Source organism: Rhincodon typus, chromosome 10 (genome assembly GCF_021869965.1).
Source record: "Rhincodon typus isolate 14 chromosome 10, sRhiTyp1.1, whole genome shotgun sequence".
In the NCBI taxonomy this organism is placed as follows: domain Eukaryota; kingdom Metazoa; phylum Chordata; class Chondrichthyes; order Orectolobiformes; family Rhincodontidae; genus Rhincodon; species Rhincodon typus.
In genome coordinates, this window is record NC_063341.1 from 33,677,601 (window position 1) to 33,693,507 (window position 15,907).

Below are 15,907 nucleotides of genomic sequence, written 5' to 3' on the forward strand. Positions count from 1 at the left end.
TCCATTTCTGAAGAAGGGTCCCGACCCGAAACGTCAGCTTTCCTGCTCCTCTGATGCTGCCTGGCCTGCTGTGTTCCTCCAGCTCCATACTGTTATATATGCAACACCTTCTGTGCGTTATCCCTGTCCATGCCCCTCATGATTTTATAAACCTGTATAACCCCTCAGCCTCCAACACTCCAGGGAAAATAGCCCCAGCCTATTTAGCCTATCCCTATAGCTCAAATCCCTCCAATCCTGGCAAATCTTTGTAAATCTTTTCTGAATCATTTCAGGTTTAACAACATTTTCCCTATAGCAGAGAGGCCAGAATTGAATGCAGTATTCCAAAAGCTCCTGTACTCAATGCGCTGACTAATAATGGCAAGCATACCAAATGCTGCCTTCACCATATTATCTACCCCATTGACTCCACTTTCAAGGAATAATGCATCCACAACCTTAAATCTCTTTGTTCGGCAACGCTCCCCACGACCCTACAATTAAGTGTACAAATCCTGCACTGATTTGCCTTACCAAAATGCAACACCTTAAATTTATCTAAATTAAATTCCATATACCATTCCTCACCCCATTGATCCATCTGAACAGCATCCCATTGTACTCTGAGATAACATTCTTCATTGTCCACTCCACCACCAATTTTGGTGTCATCTGCAAACTTACTAACCATTCCTGTTGTATTCACATCAAAATTTCATTGTATAAATGATGAAAAACAGTGGACCCAGCACTGATCCTTGTGGCGCACCATTGGTCACAGGTCTCCAGCCTGAAAATCAACCCTCCACCACCACCTTCAGTCTCCTACCTTCTAGCCAATTTTGTATCCAAATGGCTAGCTCTTCCTGATTCTATGTGATCTAACCTTGCTCATGAGTCTACCATATAGAACCTTGTTGAACGCTTTGCTGAAGTCCATGTAGACAACATCCACTGCTCTGCCCTCATCAATCGTCTTTGTCACTTATTCAAAAAACTCAATCAATATAGTGATACATAATTTCCCATGCTGAAAGCCATGTTGACTATCCCTAAATAGTCCTTGCCTTTACAAGTACATGTAAATTCTGTCCCTCATAATCCCCTCCGACAACTTACCCACCACTGACGTCAAGCTCGTTGGTCTATAGTTTCCTGGCTTTTCCTTACCACCTTTTTAAAATAATGGCACCACATTAGCCACCCTCCAGTCTTCTGGCACCTCACTCGTGGCTATTGATGTTACAAATATTATATACAAGGATCAATTAAATATTCAGCAGCATACATTGCCCCCAATTATTTCAATCCTAAATGTAGCCTTGAATTACAGAAATGGACCCTGAAAATTCATGAGTCAACTTTTATCAACAGCTTACTATGTTAATAATTCTTTGAGTAACACCAACATGCTTATTAAACATGTCCATAATCCATGCTGCATAAGTTGTTCTCTTCCAAGAATTCAGCCCTTTGATCTCTTAAAATTTTTTTGAGTAATTTCCTTGTGCTGTTTTTGAAAATCCAGAAAACTGGATAACTAAACCATTCTCATTTTACAGCAAAATGTCTTGGGAACTTGTAAATATAGTTACACTATAGAAAGTTACTCGATTTTCAAGGGTTGATGTCATCATCACTTAGGTCTCCTGTGTCCTTTATGTTCTTTTATCTGTCTGTGTAAGTTGTAATGATTGTCCTTTACAGCTTCCTGAATCTTTGCCTAATGGGCTGAATTACCCACAGGCAGGTAGCCACCCTCACCAAGGGCAAAGTGCACTAGGGTCTTCACCACAAAGCCTGCAGCATCGAACCAGGGAACAGCAATATGAAGGAGCTGTATCGAAGGTGACTCTTCAGCAGTATCAGAAGCCTTTGCAGATTGCCATTTCATCTTCACAGAACATTGCCAGTCCTCGAGCAACTCAACCCAGCAGGTGTCTGACAAGTATTAAACCACAAAAGAGCACAGAAAGCTACCAGGAACAGGTAAAATTGGTACCTTATATAGATATTTCTATGAAGAGGTCGATTAGTCATGCAATTAGTAAAGTTTTTGATGGTTCAGGAAATAAATCCATTGTACAGAATGATATTCAGAAGTACCTTTACAGACTAACAGGATCCCTAGTTCACTACATATTCTGTGATAGGTTTTCTATGCTGACAATAGGCACTATAAATAAAATCTTTATCACCACACCAACAGGAGAAAAATGGATAAGTTTTCTGCTGTTAACTCAGAGTTACCCTAGCTGTAAAAGTGTATGCAAATCAGATAAGGTCAGTGTTAGACTTGGCTGCAAAAATTATCAACCTCTAAGGTCACAAAGGAAGTATGGAATTATGAGAGAAATAACAGTACCTTTGGAACCACACTTATAGCATGAATGCTAAACTTATTGATCCATCTTGAGACCATAAGACCATAAGGACATAGGAACAGAAGTAGGCCATTCACCTGGTTGAGTCTTCTGTGCCATTTAACAAGATCATAGCTGATCTGATAATCCTCAACTCCACTTTTCTGCCTTTCAGTATAACCATTAGTAGCTGTAACTTCAGCTGTTGAGGTAAGCGTACAGTTGAAGCAGACAGTGAAGAAGGCAAATGGTATGTTGACCTTTATAGCAAAAAGATTCAGGAACAGGAGCAGTGTTGTCTTGCTGCACTTTCAGTGACTTGTGTACAAGAACACCCAGATCTCATTGCACCTTCTCCTTTCCCAGTCTATTGCCATCCAGGTAATAATCTCCTTGCTGTTTTTTGCTACCAAAGTGGATCTCTTCATGGTTATCCACATTATACTTCATCTGCTATGCATCTTCCCACCCACTCAACTCGTCCAATCATTCTGAAGCATTTCTGCACCCTCCTCACAGTTCACCCAGCCAGCAACAGATAACTGCAGCATTCACTACTGCTGATGATCTAAGACACTAAATTAACAATTGTTTTGTCAAGTCATAACCTGATGCTTCAAGGACACCAAAAGACTCTAAACTGTATATTCTCTTATCTTCCTTTTGTATTGGACACTATTTCCTTTTTAACGTAATGCATATGTGTGAGGGATAGGGCTTGGGAGAAGCTCAGTTAGTTTCACACGCCTGATGTCATGTCTTTATTTTTTTCCTGGGGTTCGCAGATAATAAGTTTGCTCTTGCTTTCACTCAAAACCTTGTAATTGGCTCCTTACTGCTCCAGTAGAAATTAGTTAGCTACATTTTAATTAGAGAAAGGTATAGCTTCATGCTAAAGAAGAAAATAAATCTTCATGGTGGCCAACTGGGGAGGTTGAAAAGGTCAGGCAGCATCAGAGGAGCAGGAGAGTCGATGATTTGGGTTTACACCCTTCATCAGTCCTGATGAGGGAACCCAACCTTTCAACCTCCCCAGATGTCGCAAGAACTGCAGATGCAGAGTCAATACAATGTGGAGCCGGAGGAATATAGCAGGTTAGGCAGCATCAGAGGAGCAGGAGAGTCGATGTTTCGGGTTTACACCCTTCATCAATCCTGCTATCTCTGGGGAGATTGAAAAGTTGGCTTCTGCCTCCAGTACTCCTGTAATGCAGGGATGATTCCAGAGGACTGAAGATTTACAAATGTTTCATCCTTGTTCCAAAAAAGAAAGTATAAGGATAAATTCAGCAACAACAGGCCTGTTAGTTTAACTTCAATTTTGAGAAAGCTTTCAGAAGCAGTCATCTGGGACAATTAACATTGAGTTGAACAAGTGTGGATTAATTCAGCAAAATAGGCATGGATTTGCTGAACGTAAATATATTCAACTAACTTCATTATGATTTTTAATTTTAAATAGGGGCTAGGTAAGGGTAATGCAGTTGTTATGGCATTCATTGTTTTCCAAAAGGTATTTGATAAAGTGCTGTTTAATAGATGTGTCAACAAAATTGAGCCCATCGAATGAAAAGGACCATAGCAGTATGAATGCAAAGTTAACTGAGTGACAGGAAAGGAGGATGAATACTTGTTCTTCAGACTGGAGTGAGGTTAATAATGGAGTTTCCCAGAGTTGGTGTCAGAACTGTTTGCTTTTCTTGATATGTTAATGGCCTAGACTTAGGTATACAAGCAACAATTCTAAAATTTGGATATAACACAAAACTTGGAAGCACTAAGTGTTAGGAGGATTGTGACAGTCTTCAAAAGAACATAGTCAAGTTAATAGAATAAGAAGCACGTGGCAGATGAAATTTAACACAGAAAATTGGAACATGATTTATTTTGATAAGAAGAATGAGGAAAGACAAAATGAAAAATACTAAATAAAAACTGAAAGTAAAGAATACAATTCTAATGGGGATGCAAGAACAAATAGATCTGAGGGTATGTGTGCACAAGTTGTTGAAGTTGACAGGGTAGGTTGAGAAAATATAAATAGGAATATTAGGCTTTATAATTAGAGATATAAAGCATAAAAGCAAGCAAATTATGATGAACCTTTACAAAACACTGGTTCAACCACACTCGAGGTATTGTTTCCATTTCTGGGTACTGCATTTTTGTAAGGATGTGACCCGGTGCTGAAAGGTTTCATAAGAGTGGTTCCAGGGATGAGGGGCTCATGTTACTTGAATGGACTGGAGAAACTGGGTTTGCTTTCCTTTAAAGAGAAGGTTGTGAGGAGATTTGATGTGTAAGTTCAAAATCATGAGGGATTTAGACAGTAGATAGAGAGAAACTGTTCCCATCGGTGGAAAGGTAACAATCTAGAGGATATAGATTTAAAGTGGTTGGAAAATGAATCAAAAACCAAATACTCAGTAATCTGGTATGTGCTGCCTGAAAGAGTGGAAGAGGTGGATTACAGCATGGCTTTCAAAGTCAAGTTTATGCGCAGGTGAAGGGAAAGGAAATTTTAGAACCACAAGAAAAGGGCATTGGAGTTGGAATAGCTAAATTGCTCCTGCCTATAGCTTGTACAAGCTTAATGAGTCAAATTGCCTCCACCCATCCTATCATCATTCAATGATTCTGTGGAACCTTTCTGACTTATGATGCTTAGTCCAATACCAAACAGTAAACTTACTGATCCATTACAGCTAAACACCAGATGAACTGATCATTTATAACAGTTTACTGAATCTTACCATATCTATATCAGAATGGTCAGTATTATTGTACTTGCATTAACTATCCTATTGTTATTTTCTTTTTAACTCAGTTTTGTGTGAGAATAGAGAAGAACCCTGGTCTTGGCTTCAGTATAAGTGGCGGAATAAGTGGACAAGGGAATCCATTCAAGCCTTCAGATATGGTAATCATAAAGAAAAAAATATATAATTGCAATTGTCCCTGATCACTTACAGGCTACAGTAACATTGCACTACCCTCCATAGGTTGATGCCAGCTATCAAAGGATGAGCAGAAGTCAGCTACAGATGGTAAAGGGAAATGGTGTAAGTCAGCGAAGCTGGTTCTTCATTAACAATAAATGGCATGCTTTATAACTCTCCTGAAATTAGGATTATTGTCTTCCCTCAATTATTTTATTGATTTATCTAGCAATAATTTCAAAACACCCAAAATATCCCCAATTAATTATTGTAGTCTACCATTCAGTTTTTAAAATATTTATACACTTCTCACAACTTGTTCGCAGAAACCTAGATTAGCCCTGATGTTATTTTACATTATCATTATTTATCATGATCATTTACATTTACTTTAACTTGCTTAACACCAGTGTTAAATTAAGGCAATTAAAAAATTGAGCCAGAATTGTATATGCAATGTGACATAGTTATGTTCTCACATGGTAACAGTCTTGGGCAGTGTAATTTTGTAAATCCTCTGTTTATGGTTCATCTTTATGGCATCAAAGTCCCTCATAGGACCTAATGTGTTCAGACTTTGCAAGGTTTTTGCAATAGTTTCAGTAATATCCCCCACATATTGCAAGAATACATACAATATTATTCGGTCTAGGGAATCAGCTGTTTACTTGAACATGGCGGTTCCCATGTCCCATATAAACCCCAGTTAGGCCCAGAACATGCATTATACATTAGTTATTTTTGACCTACTTTAGTAGAAAGCTTCTCAGCTATTAAACAATGGTAACAATCATAGGGCCTGAAGTATGATCTAGAAGAATTGTACTGAATGTGGGATGTTTTAATTGCAGGAATGATGAAAAAATTACAGGATAATCATACTTGATGCTAAAATACTTCAAACACTTTGAGAGCCATATTAAAGTTCACCAATTTGACATGAATGCCCTATCTGGGGCAACAAAATGTCGTGTCAAAACATATCTTTCAAAATCATTATCCTGTTCAAATCTCACTAATTATGTTCAGTAAATGGGTGAGGGGTAGGGTATACCATATAATTGCCTTGCAGACGTTGTCCAGCTAGAAGTGAGGGATTAGATACAAGATGTGAAAAATGGTACTCAGACTTTTTGGAGAGCTAAATCATATGCTGGAGAATATGTTCCATTATCTCAGGCATGTCTCCATGTAATGCAAGTAGCTACCAAGATTTCTGAGTTTGGTGAATGTAGGAACAAAGTACTTACATTGATGTTGCCTTACAGGTAAGAAACTTGATATTGTATAAAGCATCAAACAATATATCCACAGCTTAAAGTTACACCAATTTTCCCTGAGTCCACCACAATTTAGCAGTGCCTCAGGGATTAAATTGGTGCCACACAGCTCTCCTGGGACAACCACTCAGAAAATCCTAAACAAAAACAAAGTTGCTGGAAAAGCTCAGCAGGTCTGGCAGCATCTGTGGAGGAGAAAACAACTGTTCTGAGGAAGGGTCACTGGACCCGAAACATTAACTCTGTTTTCTCCTCCACAGATGCTGCCAGACCTGCTGAGCTTATCCAGCAACTTTGTTTTTGTTCCTGATTTACAGCATCCACAGTTCTTTCGGTTTTTACTCAGAAAATCCTGTTGGCTTCGGAGAGGAGGGGGCAAAGTGTCTGTTGAGAGGGGATGTCACCTCATGTCAGGCGCTCTGTAACTGCTGAATACCAATTCCCTGTCCTTGCTGCTGATGATCCTCCTTGCCTATTGTCTAATACGTACCACCCTTGCACACCATTTGGACTGAAGTCCCAAGATGTTCCTGGGCCTCTGGTGGATGCAGTGCTAGGCAACCACTGCTGTTGATGGACTTGGCAGCAATGACATTGCCTGTCTCTGGCCTTATACCAGAGTGTTGAAAGAATTGACTGTAGAAATATTAATAACGTTGATGATCATCTTTCAGAAGTAGATAGATTCTGGAGTGATTCCTGCATATTGGAATGTGACAAATGTATCCCCACTCTTTAAGTAAGAGAGAGAGAAAGAAACCTGGGAGCTACAGAGAAATGTTGGAATCAGTAATAAAGGTTTTTGACTTTTTGATTTGATTTATTATTGTCATATGTTCCTAGGTACAGTGAGAAGTTTTATTTTGAGGTGCAATAAAGGCAGAGGATGTTGTAATAGTACACTTAGAAAATAATGGTAACATTAGGCAGAATCAATGTGAATTTAGGAAAGGGAAGTAATATTTAACAAACATTTTGGAGATTTTTGAGGATATAGCTAGCAGAATGGATAAGGGGAAGCTGCTGGTTGTGGTACGCATGGATTTTTAGAAAGCTTTTGATAAGGACCCACACAAGATGTTACTAAATAAGAGCGCATGGGTTTTGAGAGACTATACTGGCATGGAAAGAACTGGTTAACAAACTGGAAAGATACATGAGTCATTTTCAGGTTGGCAGACAGTGAATGTGCAAGAAACAACGGTTGGGCCCCAGCTATTCACAATCTCGATCAATGTTTTGGATGTGGGGATTAAATGTAATATTTCCACATTTGCAAATTACACAAAATTAAATAGAAATGGGAATTGTGAGATGGCTTTACAGACACTTCAAGACAATTTAGAGAGGCTACGTGATTGGACAAAAATTTAGGAGAGGGAATGCAATGTGCAGAAATGTGAAATTAACATGCATAAAAGCAAGCAATTAAGACAAAATGAATTTTGGCCAGTTACAAGAAGATTTATGTATAGGATGCCTTACTGCAAATATGTAGAGACTTGGTGCGGTTAAGCCTGGAGTGTGTTCTTTTGGTTTTCTCACCTGAGGTACACTTGCCATTGAAGGAGTACAATGTGGGTCCATGAAACTAATTCCTGGGATGCATGGATTATCCACTAATGAAAGATTAAGTAGATTTGGCCTATATTGTCTGGAGGTTAGAGGAATGAGTGGTTATCTCCCTTAGACATTCAAAATTCTGACAGGAATTAACAAGGTTGTTGCAGGAAGGATGTTTTCCTTGCTGGATGATCTAGAACCATCAAACACAGCCTCAGAATAAGGCACAAGTCATTTTGTACAGAAATGAGGCTTTGAGGCTGATTTGTTGAGTATGTTCAAGACTGAGACAGATTTACACGTATTAAAACCATCAAGGGATAGAGAAATTGTGCAGAAAAATTGTGTTGAAATAGATGATCAGTAATGAGCAGATTGAATAACAGACCCAAGCTTGAAGGCTGACGGCTTAGGTCTGCACTGACTCCAATATGCAAAGAGTTACTCTCGACTCCTATTGACTCCAGGTTTGTCAAGGCTGTCTTGATGTCGAGGGCAGTCATGCTCACCTCACCTCTGGAGTACAGCTCCTTTGGTCCATTTTGGAAACTGTGAGATTATTCACTTTGGTAGGAAGAGTAGAGGTGTAGCCTATTTTTTAAATGGGGAAAGACTTCGTAAATCTGAAGCACAGAAACACTTAGCAGTCCTCATTCAGGATTCTCTTAAGGCTAACATGCAGATTCAGTTGGCATTTAGGAAGGCAAATGCAATGTTAGTATTCATTCCAAAGGGCTGAAAAACAACAGCAGAGATGTTGCTGAGGCTCTATAATGCTCTCATCAGACCACATTTGGAATATTATGAGCAGTTTTGGGGCCTGTATCTAAGAAAGGATGTACTGGCCTTGAGGGGTTCTGAAGGAGGTTCACAAGAATGATTCTAGGAATGGAGGGCTTGTCATATGAGGTGCAGATGAGAACTTTTGGTCTGTACTTGATGTGGTTTAGAAAGATGAGCGGTGGATCTAATTGAAATTTACAGAATACTGAGAGGCCTCAATAGAATGGATATGGAAAAAGTGTTTCCACTAGTAAGAGAGACTAGGACCTAAGGGCACAACCTCAGAGTGAAGGAACAACCCCTCAGAACTGAGAGGAGGAGGAATGTGAAACCCATTGCCGCAGAGGGCTGTGGATGCCAAGACATTAAGTGTATTTAACACAGATAGATAGATTCTTTGTTGATAAAGGAATCAAGGGTTGTGGGAAAAGGCAGAAAAATGGGGTTGAGAAACATATCAGCCATGTTCGAATGGCGGAGCAAACTCAGTGGGCTGAACAGCCTAATTCTGCTCTTGTATATTATGGCCTAAAGATAAAGGCTGTTATGAGATCGGGAACTGGCACAACTCCAACTGAGCTTTAGTGAGTAGATTATTGCTGAGCAAGAGATACTTGATAGCATTGTCAATAATACCTACATCACTAAAAATTGAAAGTAGACTGATGGGGCTGTCATTGGCCATGTTAAATTTGTCCTGCCTTTTCCATACTGGACATATCAGAGAAATTTTCCACAGTGTTGGGCAGTTGCCAGTGTTGTAGCTGTACTGAAACAGCTTGGATAGGGCAACAGCTAGTTTTGGAGCACATGTCTTCAGTGTTATTGCTGGAATGTTGTTAGGGCTCATAGCCTTTGTAGAATCCAGCACCTCCTGCCATTCTTTGATATCATGTGGAGGGAATTGAATTGGCTAAAGACTGGCCTCTGTGATGCTGGGGTGGCCACAGAATTAGCTGCATGGTTGATTTATATATCATTACATCTTTTTGCAGCTTGCAATGTGGGACCCTCTGAATTTAAAATTGCAGTCAGATTTACTTTCTTGATAACAACTTCATAATGAATAGACAATGCTTCTTCACTTCCAAATTAATTTTCCTTCCCTGCATCTGCTCTAGTGACTTTTGAAGTTGATTTCTATTTCCTGGAACTATTATCGTATGTTTATCCATGTTAGAATCTATCTTGGGTAATTCAGCTATTTAAATGATTATTCAAGATTTTTAACATAATGAACAATCTTTCTACATGTTGCTTGCCCACATTGCTGTGTGTTCACAATTTTTAAATATCTTTGTGGCTATATTTATCCATACAATCATTAGCCTACTTTATCTTTAAGACAAGTGATCAACACAGCAATAGCCATTTTTAAAGGAATCCTGTTCTACATATCTACAAGCCTATAGGGAGGAAGGGGGAAGCACTTCCCTGCATCTAGCAAATTTTCATTAGTAAATCATGACTACATTTTACTTTGTGTAAATATATGAACAAGGGAAGATGTGCTACAATTTCTGATTGACAAAAAAAGCCTGGAAATTTAATTCAGTATTGAATTTCCTGTATTAATTCTTCTTTAATTATTTATAATGCCATTGGACACAGTAAATCATTGGAAGCACCTGTTTTAATATTTGATTAGATGTAGAAAATTTACATGATCAATGGCTAATAGATCAAGAACTTAGTTGCACTTTTATTATTTATTCAACTTGTTGTCTTCATGGAATCTTTCAGAATTTTAAAAATACAACAAAGCCAAATTTATATGCTGGGATTCAGTTCAAAAGTGCAGTTGCAACACAACAGCCTCAGAGAGTTCACCAAACTATGAACATTGCAGTCAAAATATTATAAAAAGTAATATTTTGTTAAGTGGAATTAACCCACGGGACTTCCAATCATCCTTCTACCAGAATATCATGTTATTTGTTCTAAATATTTTTGAAAATCTAGTTTAGGTCTTGTGTATCCCTCAACATTTTTTTTTGTTTCTCTGATAATTTTCTGCTCAGCAAGTTGACTAATGCCAGCATGAAAGATTACATTTTATTTTGGGCACCCAGCTCAAGTATGAAGTAATCCAATGATTAGCTGGTTAGCAAACCTCCTTTCAGATCCTCTCAACTCAAATAAGCACCTCATTTAGCATATTGGCCAACTTCTGTCCTCTCTGAAGTGATGTGGAAATAAAAAAAGGAAATAGAATTAAATTTTATTGTCATATGAAATAAACCAAAATAATTAAATTAAAACTTGCGATTCACTTTAATTCATAATGAAGTCAACCTATAATTCTCACTCTTGTTTCAACAGGGCATCTTCGTTACTAGAGTACAACCTGATGGACCAGCATCCAATCTGTTACAGCCTGGAGACAAGATCCTTAAGGTGTGCTGGATAGTTTAGAAATTCCAATGGGAATAAGATAACCAATTCAGTGGTGTAGGCCAATGCCAGTAGCAACTCAGCTCAATTCAGATTCCTAGAGAAAGGCTATTTTTCCGCTATCACACTATGGCAAATCCTAGATCTCAAGTGAGAAAGAAAATTTGCTAGCCCATTACAGTACCCAGCTTTTAAAATGTATTTTCATCAATGTGGAAACTTTTCAAACAGTCTAAAGATTCGGTACCACACAGTGGTAATGGTTAGGGAATGTGAACTCAGAGGGCAAATAATTGAATGTGCTGTAAATTTAACAAAAAAAATGCTACAAGTACTGATAAAGGGTGGTTGTTCAAATAGGATAAATGTAAAACATGCTGTTCCACAAAGATCAATGCTGAAATCACGGTTATTTAAAATGTAATGATTTGAATATAGAACAAGTAACTCAATAGCAAGTTCCAGATGACACCATGCTGGGGGGAGGGGAGGAGATATAGCTAACCATGAGGACGAATACAACATAACATAAGAAGGCATTGAAAACTTGCAGAACAGACAGTTAACTGCTGAATGAACTTTAAATTGTAATGTGATGCACCTTGGTAGGAAATATAAAACCCGACTTGGATTGAAAAACAAAAGAATATAAGGATACAGATGGAATGATTAAAATTGCAGCTTAGGAATGCAATTAAAAAAGTCATCAAAACACGAAGTTAATTCTAGGCGCATAGAATTAAACAGTAGTGCCATTACCTTAAACTTGCAGAGTTAGCTAGTCAGGATGCACCAAAAGGATTGTTTATGGTTTTAGTCTCCAAACCATAAAAAGGCAAAGAATCACCGAAGAAAATGTTTAAATAATACTTGCTTTGGAAAACTTTAACAACACTATACACGATCTTTCTTTCAGATGAAATATGAAATGTGAAATCAAGGCATCATTTGCCTCTTCTAAAGGTTCAGGTGGATATTAGTTGAAGATCTTAATCTCCTGATCAATCTTTCTCCTTTTAACACTACCAGAAAAAAATTACATGGTAATCCACATCATTAACATTTATATGGTTATGTCTGCCATATAGCTGCTGCATTTAAAAACTGCAGTAAAATTTAACACATTTCACAGTGACACAGGTGCTACTACTTGATGAGTCCATTTCACAAAGTTAAGTTCAATCTGTAGAAATTGCCTGCAGACTGAGCAAAATAATGGAAAAAGTTACAAATGGCATTAACCAATAACCTGCTCAGTTTGGGATTTCCAGGTTCATTCAACTCCAACAGCCTTGGTCCTAACATATACCCAAACTGAACTGCAGGGATTAAAGGAAAGAGATTCTAAGGCAGCTTTTAACCAAAAATCCCATTAAGGTGCCCTAACTCAATGGCGATCTCAACTCTCCCTGCTCAAACTCAAGCCCAGAACGTTGCTGCAGAAAGTTTCAATAGGATCTCCCAAACTCCCAACCTCCGCCACCTAGAAGGACAAGTAAGCAGGTTCAGGGCAGCACCTGGAAACTCTGTTTCCGATTGTACCATCCCAACTTTATAACCATTCTTTTATTATCACGAGTTTAAAATCGTGGAACTCCCTAACAGCATTGTTGGAGTACTTTCAAGACATAGATTAAGCAGTTCAAGAAGGAAGCTCATCATAACCTACCTGAAGCCAACTAAAGAAATGGCAAATAAATCCCACAATTTGTCAGTGATGGCCAACGCTTCCAAGTAAAATCAAATGTAAATATTGAAAAAAGTCTGTGTTTGCGGATATGCACATTTATCATATCCCCGCTCCTTAAATCTTGCAATAGCATACAAAAAAAAGAAAATTTGACATAAACATGAAATATAATATGCACCTTTTAATGAAAATTGATTGGCACATGGTTTCCTGTCAGTGACCTAGACTTGAATGCTACCAAAAATGATGGGGCAATTGTGAGGGACTTTGTAAAATGAACTTGGAGAACATAAGAGATAACAAGGTGTAAGGCTGGATGAACACAGCAGGCCAAGCAGCATCAGAGGAGCAGGAAAGCTGACGTTTCAGCCCTAGACCCTTCTTCAGAAAAAGAGAACATAACTCAGCTTTTAAGTCTGGGCACATACCACAAACTATCCCTCACTTGGCAAATTCTCTTAAGGAGGTACAGGAATGAATGATATGGAAAATATCAAACTTGGAAAATATCAAACTATTACACTACAGCATGTGCCTTTACAGTTGTAAGGGCAAATAATTGTGGCAAAAATAGTTTAATAATGAAACCAATGCACAATATGCAACTGCTCCCATCCACTATTTGGGATAGTACCTTAAAATAAATAGAGAGGTCGAGTGTGTGGGTTCAGTTGCATGGAAAATTGTGGAAAATGTTAAAGGTGGGTGGTGTCAGTGGGGACGGGGGAGGGCTCAGCAGAGGTTATTAAAGTTTCCATAAAAAATAATAGGACAGAGAATATGGAAAGGATCAGAAATCTAGCTTCAAGCACAGCAGATGAGGGGATAGGTATGAGAAAAGGGGCAGTCAACACAGATCTGATGATTAACGTAAAAACATGCTGTATACGTAACAAATTAAATGAACTTGTAGTGCAGATTGAAATTGGCAGGTACAATATTGTGGATGTCACAGAGATGTGGCTATGAGGGGATCGGGGCTAGGAACTAAATACCCAAGGATACACATCATATTGAAAGGACAGGCAGATGGACAGAGAGGGTGGGATTACATTGTTAGCAAGAATGATATAGAGTAAGAAGACATAAAATCTGTGTGGATAGAACTGAGGAACCACAAAGGAAATAACACCCTGATGGGAGTTCTATATAGGCCTCCTAGCATTAGTCCGGATGTAAGGAAGAAAATAAATCAAGAAATAGATAAGGCACGTCAGAAAGGCATATTACAATGATCATGGGGTCTTCAATGTGCAGGTGGACTAGGAAAATCAGGTTGGTAGCAGATCTCAAGAAAAGGAATTTGTGGAATGTCTTCAAGATGGTTTGGAGGAACTTGTGGTAAAGCCCACTAGGGAACAGGTAATTCTGGATTTGGAGATGTATAATGAGGCAGACTTGATTAGGGAGCTTAAGATGAAGAAACTATAAGGGCCAGTGACCATAATATGACTATACAATGTGGTAAAGATTAGTCGGAAACCAGAGGATTAAGAAGTCTTTAAAAACGAGCAGACAATAACTTTAAAAAAAGGGGGAGAGAAGATAAAATAAGAGTAAGCTAGCCAGTAATATTAAAGAAGGCTACACGTTTTTTTAGATATCTACAAGGTAAGAGAAGGCAAAAGTGGACATTGGACCACTGGAAAATGAGGCTAGAGAAGCAGTAATGAGGGGACAAAAAAAATGGCAGAGGAACTGAGTAGGTACTTTGTATCAGTTTTCATATTGGAAGACACCAGCAGCATACCAGAACTTCAAGAAAGTTGGGGGCGGAGGTGAGTGTAGTGGCCATCACTCAGAAGAAGGTGCTGGGAAAACTGCAAGGTCTGAAGGTGGATAAATCACCCAGACTAGATAGGCTGCAGCCCCAGAGTTCTGGAGGAGTTAGCTGAGGAGATTGTAGAGGCATTGGTGGTAATCTTTCAGGAAATAATAGTGAGGGAGTGTCCCAGAGGACTGGAAAATGGCTAATGTACCACCGCTGTGTGCTGGTTAGCATGACCTCAGTCATTAATGAGATTTTAGAGTCCATTATTAAGGATGAGATTGCAGAGTACTTGGATGTGCATGGTAAAATAGGGCTGAATCAGCATGGCTTAATCAAGCAGAGGTCTTGCCTGAATCTTTGAGGCAGTAACAAGTAATTTAGACAAAGGCGAGCCAGTGGACATGAATTATTTTTGATTTCCAGAAGGCCTTTGAGAAGGTGCCACACAGGAGGCTACTAAATAAGATGAGCTTACACTGTTAGGGATAGTGTATTGGCAAGGATAGAGGATTGGCTGAATGACAGAAGGCAGAGAGGGGTCTTTTTCAGGATGGTAGCCAGTGACTAGTGGAGTTCTGCAGGGGTCCATATTGAGACCACAACTATTCACATTATCCATTAATTATCTGGAAGGAGGAACTGCGGGCATTGTTGCTAAGTTTGCAGATGACACAAAGATAGGTGGAGGGATATGTAGTGCTGAGGAAGTGGGGCAGGCTGCAGAAGGATTAGGCGAGTAGGCAAAAAAGTGGCAGATGGAATACAATGTGAGAAAGTGTGAAGTAATGTACTTTGGTAGTAAGAAGAAGTGTAGACTATTTTCTAAACAGGGAACGGCTTCAGAAATCTGAAGCATAAAGGGATTTAGGAGTCCCCTAGTTCAGGATTTTCTTAAGGTTAACATGCAGTTTAGTTGGCAGTTAGGAAGGCAAAAGCAATATTGGCAGTCATTTCAAGAGGGCTGGAATACAAGAACAGAGATGTACTGCTGAGGCTTTTTAAGGATTTAGTCAGACCCCATTTAGAATATTGTGAACAGTTTTGAGGTCCATATGTAAGGAAGGATATGCTGGCATCGGAAGAGGTCCAGGGGACATTTACAAGAATGATCCTGGTGATGAAGGGCTTGATATTATGAGAAG

The 15,907-nt window shown here is 38.9% G+C and overlaps 1 protein-coding gene across 1 annotated transcript in view; it reads left to right on the forward strand.

Annotated features, from left to right (window-relative positions):
* Nucleotides 1-15,907, forward strand: part of lrrc7 (leucine rich repeat containing 7) — a 256,311-nt gene that overhangs the window by 239,769 nt on the left and 635 nt on the right. The window contains 3 exon segments of the mRNA XM_048602082.1: nt 1,690-1,971; nt 5,173-5,265; nt 11,233-11,307. Coding sequence (XP_048458039.1) covers nt 1,690-1,971; nt 5,173-5,265; nt 11,233-11,307 — 450 coding nt within the window.